The sequence below is a fragment of the Electrophorus electricus genome, chromosome 1 (assembly GCF_013358815.1).
Source record: "Electrophorus electricus isolate fEleEle1 chromosome 1, fEleEle1.pri, whole genome shotgun sequence".
Lineage (NCBI taxonomy): Eukaryota > Metazoa > Chordata > Actinopteri > Gymnotiformes > Gymnotidae > Electrophorus > Electrophorus electricus.
In genome coordinates this window covers 28,681,174-28,687,567 of record NC_049535.1, presented here as the reverse complement: position 1 = coordinate 28,687,567, position 6,394 = coordinate 28,681,174, and the positions used below count along the sequence as shown (strand labels likewise).

General features: G+C 38.7%; 1 protein-coding gene across 1 annotated transcript in view; it reads left to right on the top strand.

Moving 5' to 3' along the window:
- selenow2a (selenoprotein W, 2a) overlaps positions 1–2,693 on the top strand; it is a 4,169-nt gene extending 1,476 nt beyond the window's left edge. The window contains exons 3-4 of the mRNA XM_026998047.2: positions 433–509; positions 1,315–2,693. Coding sequence (XP_026853848.1) covers positions 433–509; positions 1,315–1,398 — 161 coding nt within the window. The 3' untranslated portion in view covers positions 1,399–2,693. The remainder of the gene's footprint in view (positions 1–432; positions 510–1,314) is intronic.
- The last annotated feature ends 3,701 nt before the right edge of the window (positions 2,694–6,394 follow it).

The window sequence follows — 6,394 nt, the reverse complement described above, 5'->3', positions numbered from 1 at the left end:
AGTCAGCTATTTATGAGGGTGGTGGTGTGAGGGAAGAAACTGCTGCTGTGTGTAGAAGATTGAATATGCAGGATTCTGTAGCACCTGCCAGAGGGGGGGAAGTTGAGAGAACGTATGCAGGGTGTAAGGGATCTGTAATGATTTTTCCAGGACCTGGAACGTTCCTAGTTCGCCATCTAGGGAAGAGCTGGGACACATCCCTTTCTTGAGTGTAGTCTGAGTGTCGAATGGAGAGGGGGGGGGGGTAGTTAACGTTATACTGGTATGGGTGAGGGGACTGAATTTGTCCCTCTGAATTTTTTGGCTCTGGAAATTAGACATGTAGGAAAGGCTCAAGGAATAAATTAATATTTTACTTTTTTTTTACCTTGTTATACAGCAACTGCAGAAACGTATTTTATACATCTTGTGATCTTTTCATTTCTGTCTAAGGGAGCTTTGAGATTGAGATCAATGGACAACTGATTTTCTCAAAGCTGGAAACCAGTGGTTTCCCTTATGAAGATGATGTGAGTATATTACCGAAATCCGCTTGTAAAACAAAGATTCCTACTGTTATTCTCCGAATACAGATCAAACCTTTGTGTTTTTGAAATGATCCCTGATTATTGAACATTTTAAATGGCAACAGGGGGCTAGGCCTTTATAAGCCTCGTCACCTCATTCCAATTCACTGCATCTTGCGGTTCAATCTTCAGTGTTTGAGTAACAGATTACATGGATAAAATGATCTGGTAAGATGTGTTCAGTTAAGTTTGCTTACAGTATAAATGACTATATAAATGACTGCAGTGCACCACAGTGGTCCTCATTAGTATATTTTTCCATTCACTAACATACTTGCTCTTCAGTCCAACCACACCAGTATTAGGGAATGTTTATATATACATATATATAAAATTTCTTAATTCGTAAAGGTACAAATGATGTTGCAATTTCAGAGCTGCAATTAGTTCCATGGTTAGAGGTAGGCTGCATCCCGGAAGTCTTGGTGTGTTGATATGGCCACATGATGATGGTGTGGATTTCTGTTTCAGCCAGCTAGGGCCAAAAATTGAGACATGTTTGGCATGAAAGCCAGCAGTGATAGTGACCCTGTGAAGATGCACAACCTTTTGTGTTTTATATCTAATTCTATCATCACACTCCTGGTGATTATTTGGCAGGCTTGCAAACAGACATAAATAGAGGAGATTTAGCCTTAATGACAAGGGAAATGCTGGTGAATAAGGGATTTGCACAAAACGGCCTTTTCTTTAACTTTTTGTCCTGATCTTAGCCTGAGTGTTTTTGGGGTTTTTTCTCGTTCTCTAGGTCATGGACGCCATCCAGAAGGCCAACGATGGCCAGCCAGTGCAGAAGATCACCAAAAGCCAACCACCTTGTGTCATCCTCTAGCTTATTGGCCCTGATTACCACAACCCTTTGGCTATTTGAGCAACATTCCATTCCTGCCTGTCATTTTGCAAGCAGTTCCTCTCCTTGAGGCTACACTCTGCAAGCTGTGGGTAACTGATGTGTGGAATGGATGTTCAGGTGTGCCTCTTCTCCTCTGCTTCTGATGGTGTGCTTTCTGGACATTAATGATTGCTGTAGCTAAAAAGTAAAAAGTTACAGTGTGAAGCTCTTAGTCCAAACACCTCCAAAAGAATTGGAGATGGGCAAACACCAGAGAATTGAAAGGGTTTGTACTTTTAAAACAAAAAGGGAAATAAATACTATTACTAGACTCTAGCGCTCCAGTCAGATTAGTTTTTCCTATAGTTAATAGGATTTGTATGTTTAGACAGCCTTAATGTAAAGTTTTCCAATCTCAGTTAAAATTATCTGGTTCCATCACCTGAAAAGGTCACACAGAACAAAGTGTTCCATACGTGTGGGAAAATTTACAAATCTTATTTGAGCACTTGAATCTAACTTCTTTTTGGTTTTCATAGATTGGTTGTTTCATTCAAAATTATTTTAAAAATCTAGATCAGTAGTAATAATTGTATATCAAGGGTTGCACCTACTGTATTTACATTAAGTCTAAGTTTGATGATCAGCTTTAAAATGAGGAATGGGTCTTTTTCAGTACTGTCATTTTTCTTTGTAACTTAGTAAAAATATTGCAGTGTCAATCAAATGAATGCTGCCATCTTAATTTAACTGCCTTCTACTGTGTGTGCGTGTGTGTGCTTTTGCTTGATTAAACAAAAATTTTGTTTTTACCTGCTGACATAGTTGTAATGGTCATGTTAATAACTTGTGCAGGTGATCCTTATCTAGACTGAGTGAATGGTTTGTATGTACTGTAGTTTGTGAGCCTGACCACTTTTTTGTGCTTAATTGACAAAGCCTTTAATAGTTACTGTACTTGGTTATATGGATGGCATCTCTGGGTTTCTATTTTGCGGTTAGTTGCCAAAGTACAGTCGCAGATTGGGGTGTACTATGGTAACAATTTATTTTGAACGATATGCAAAGCAGATAAAGTTGAGTCTGTACTGTACAGGTCAGACTTCAGCAGGAGGAAGCGCTAGCTGTCTCCTCTTACCACCTTCAGCTCATGCAGGTTGTTGAGACTGATCGACATGTTTGATGTGCTCAGGAAATTGTCACATTGATCCTTTTAACCCACTATGAGCATTGTCTTCTGTTTACACTAAAAACTGTCAATCTATCATGTAATTGAATAAAAATATTTAAAGCAATTTTAACGCTTACGGTTTTATTATACAAAGCAAATCAAAGTGTTTGATTGAAAGCACAGTAGGCTGGCCTACACTACTGTGTGCTGTACGCTTCAGGCAGGTACAGGTGAGGAGTAGTGTGCTCTCTCACCTGATGCTGACCCAGACTACCTCATTCATAACAAGTGAATCCAACAAGCCAAACGTTTTTTGTCAGCCTGTGAGCAAGGAAAAATCAAGACAGGAAACCCTGCAGAGAAATGGCCATAGAAATAATCGAATACTGGGTATTTACTTTTTCCACTGCTTATCCAGTTGAATATAAGCACTATACTGTGTTGATGTCTAGCAAGCAGATACAGCCTGAACTGATGTAAGATCATGGCATAATGTATTACTTTATAACGTAACCTGCTGCTTGACTAGCCATTCTGTAAAGTGCGGATAGGTAGTGTTTTAATAGATTATTGTGAAGAGGACAGTCGTGTGTGACATATTAAAATAACCAATTGATTTTTTTTTTCACAAATGGCAAATGGATGTTAAGGTGTCACATTTTTTTCCTTTGACTTTAATCAGTTGTCCTATCCACCAGTGGCAGCTGATGCTACACAGCTCTTTTCCTCAAGCTCAAATGGGCAATCTCCGCCAAGTTCCCCGATGCAGCTGAGTCTGGTGCCAGGGGGAGGAGCCTATCATGTGTGTAAATAAACTTGGTCATAAATTCTTAATGTGTTAAAAGCAAGAATGGAAATGTCTGTTTAGATACTACGAACTTTATTCTAAGATGTGCTAAATAAAAAGAAATTATTTCACCTTTAGAGTGCTCATAGATTTTTTTCCCCCTAATGGTTCTTTTTAGGTTGTTTTGAGATTGAAATAAATGGCTACCTTGTGTTTGGTGAATGGAGATTTTCCTCATGAGAAGGCAGTGAGTAGGTTACATGCTAAAAGCTGTACTGACTCAAAAGCTGTATTACTGTAATGAATTCTCCTTCTCACACATTGTGAATCCACTCTGCTAACCTCTGTCTGCCTCTTGTTTGCTGCCATGACCTGTAGCCTATATGAAGTTTCTTTATTCCAGTGCTTGCAGTTAGTGGTTCATCGAAAAATAATTCTGACCTGTTAACAGTGATAAATCAGATACTTTAAGTGGTGATTACATGTCAGAATACATGAACGGCTGGTGCTGAATTTTAAAGAAAAATTCTGACCAGTGGGATTCTCGATTCATAACCTGTACTTAATTTACAAGTACATTTACATTCACAGCATTTGACAGATGCCCTTACTTACAGACTTACAGAGGTGTTTTGTAGTCTGTAACAAATACATTTCCTTTTAATGTCCCCAGTCAAATCTTTTCTGATGTGATGTTTGCCTTTTTGCAGTGAGGGCTTCTGTATATTTAATTCCTACTGTTTAACTTTGCTGTCTCCTACTGTTGGATGCTGTGTAACAGGCACAGAGAAAATCTCTAGCTGCCATAAACAGTACGTTATGAGGGCAGCGGTAGCTCAGTGGTTACGGTACTTGACTTGTAATCAGAAGGTTGTTGGTTCAAACCCTGCTACTGCCAAGTTGATGCTGTTGGGCACCTGAGCAAGGCCCTTAACCCACAAGTGCTCAAGTTGTACTCAGTCATAATTGTGAGTTGCTTTGGATAAAAGCGTCAGGAGCTACTGCTCCTGTAAGAACTGCTTAAAATCCCACAGTCCTACTTCTGGCAGTAGTTCAGGTGAGATCCAGGACTGGTTGCTGACTAGGAGCTTTTTGGAATTACATGATAAAAGTTCAACTCTAAAAAAAAAATGCAGAGCTTCTTTCTTCCCTTAGTGGTCAGCACAGGACCAGAAAAAAAACCATGTACATCTATACAAGTAACAAAAACATGAACAGAGAGAGAGAGTGAATGAGAGTGTGTGTGTGTGTTTGTTCCTTAGAAACACATGCTGTACCATAACTCTCACCACTGACAGACTCACAATACAATGCAGGTATTATTTATGCAGGAAGTATAGATGTGACAAACAAGAGCCAGGGATTAATAACCCCTGTTACATGTACTTATCAATTGGATATTTAAACCACTTCAAATATAAGTTGCAAAATGGTTGCAATACCTTGATACCAGCACCATGTTTACTGAAGATTTTGTATGTGGGCACCTGACAAACATACACTAGGAACACAGCAAGGCTAATTTGATTTGTTCATTGCATCTCAGTTGCTTAAATTGTACTCAGTCATAATTGTAAGTTGCTTAGGATAAAAACGTCAGCTAAATGCCGTAAATGTAAATATAAATGTAAATGCATCTTGTGTCATTTGTCTTGCATGGTGCTGTTTTCACCAAGACTCCCTGACTATGTAAAGGAACACTAAACAATACTGAATAATGAGTCTTTCAAAACTCTATGATTTGTGCTTTTGTTACCATTGTTCAAATTCCAGATTATGGGTTGTGGCTTCTTTTTAGACTTTAGGAAGAGTATATCTCACCGTCTTTGTTCTACTGGTGACCAAACCAGTTCTAAAGGAACACAGCCAGGCTGCATTGTTTTCCTGTTAGTTGTAACAACCTTTTGACGCAACTGAGGCAGAAAATCAGGCTTCCACCCCTGCTTCAGGTGTGTTGGGAGGACAAAATCTATTTGCATTCCCACCACCTCCCTGGCATTCAAATGATTCAACCATCCCATTGAACTGTTAGCTTGCAGTTTCTCGAGCCTTAAATTGTCACTAGGGGGCATGTCAGAAATGTAACTATATTTCCATGCAACACAAAAGGGGAACCCGAAAACCTTTTAAAGTGTGGTGTTGCCACAGTAATTCCTATTCTACTATCGTTGTAAATATGTTATTTTCTTATAATATAGTCATTAATCAATTTATAAATCTTTGATGATATGATAGGACCACTGTGAAGGCTTATAATGACCTAATGTATCAAACGTTGTTCATTGTAAGCCCACCACCCAGTTTGGTGTGTAGGTGTGCCCTGTGCGTCAGCTCTGGCAGCTGATGATAACACTGTCTGCTTGCCCCTGCCTAGATAGAGCCTATCATAGCCTGCTCCCTGGGTGTGGCCATGTGTCAATTGATCAACGGACAACAAGAACTTTAAATTCTTATGCAGCTAAGAAAAAGTACCTTTACTTGTTTATTAGTCACTTGTTGCATCTTTGTGACAACTAATGAATGCAGAAAGCACACAGACTTTTATCGCATTATCTGTATCGCATATGGGTTGTTGAATAGACTTGAAACAGCTTATTTGTGTAAAAGAACAATAAATATTTGCAAATGTGTGTTGTGTCTGTGTTTCTTTTTGGTCAGATTTGTGGTAGTTATGGTTATATACTTGACCCCTCCCACCTGAAGTCCCTCCTGTTTGTCCATCTCTAAAACATTTAGATCACTTAATAACAATAACAAACAGGAGTGTTTAAACACTAGCTGGAGCAGCATTGTTATTTAAACAGGGAATGCCCTTCATGTTTTCAACAAGAAAATTTAATTTGTCTGTAAAGCTCCATTTGTTTCAGATTAAATGAACAGTAAGATACATATTTGTAGAATCAGTGCAATTACTTGTTTTCACTAAATTAACTTAATGAGGTAGCCAATGATCTAATCTAGAACAACGGAAAGTGTATGGTAAAGAGGTCAGCTGCAAGTCTATAGAGATCAGTTATTTTTATTTCTGGTACAATTCA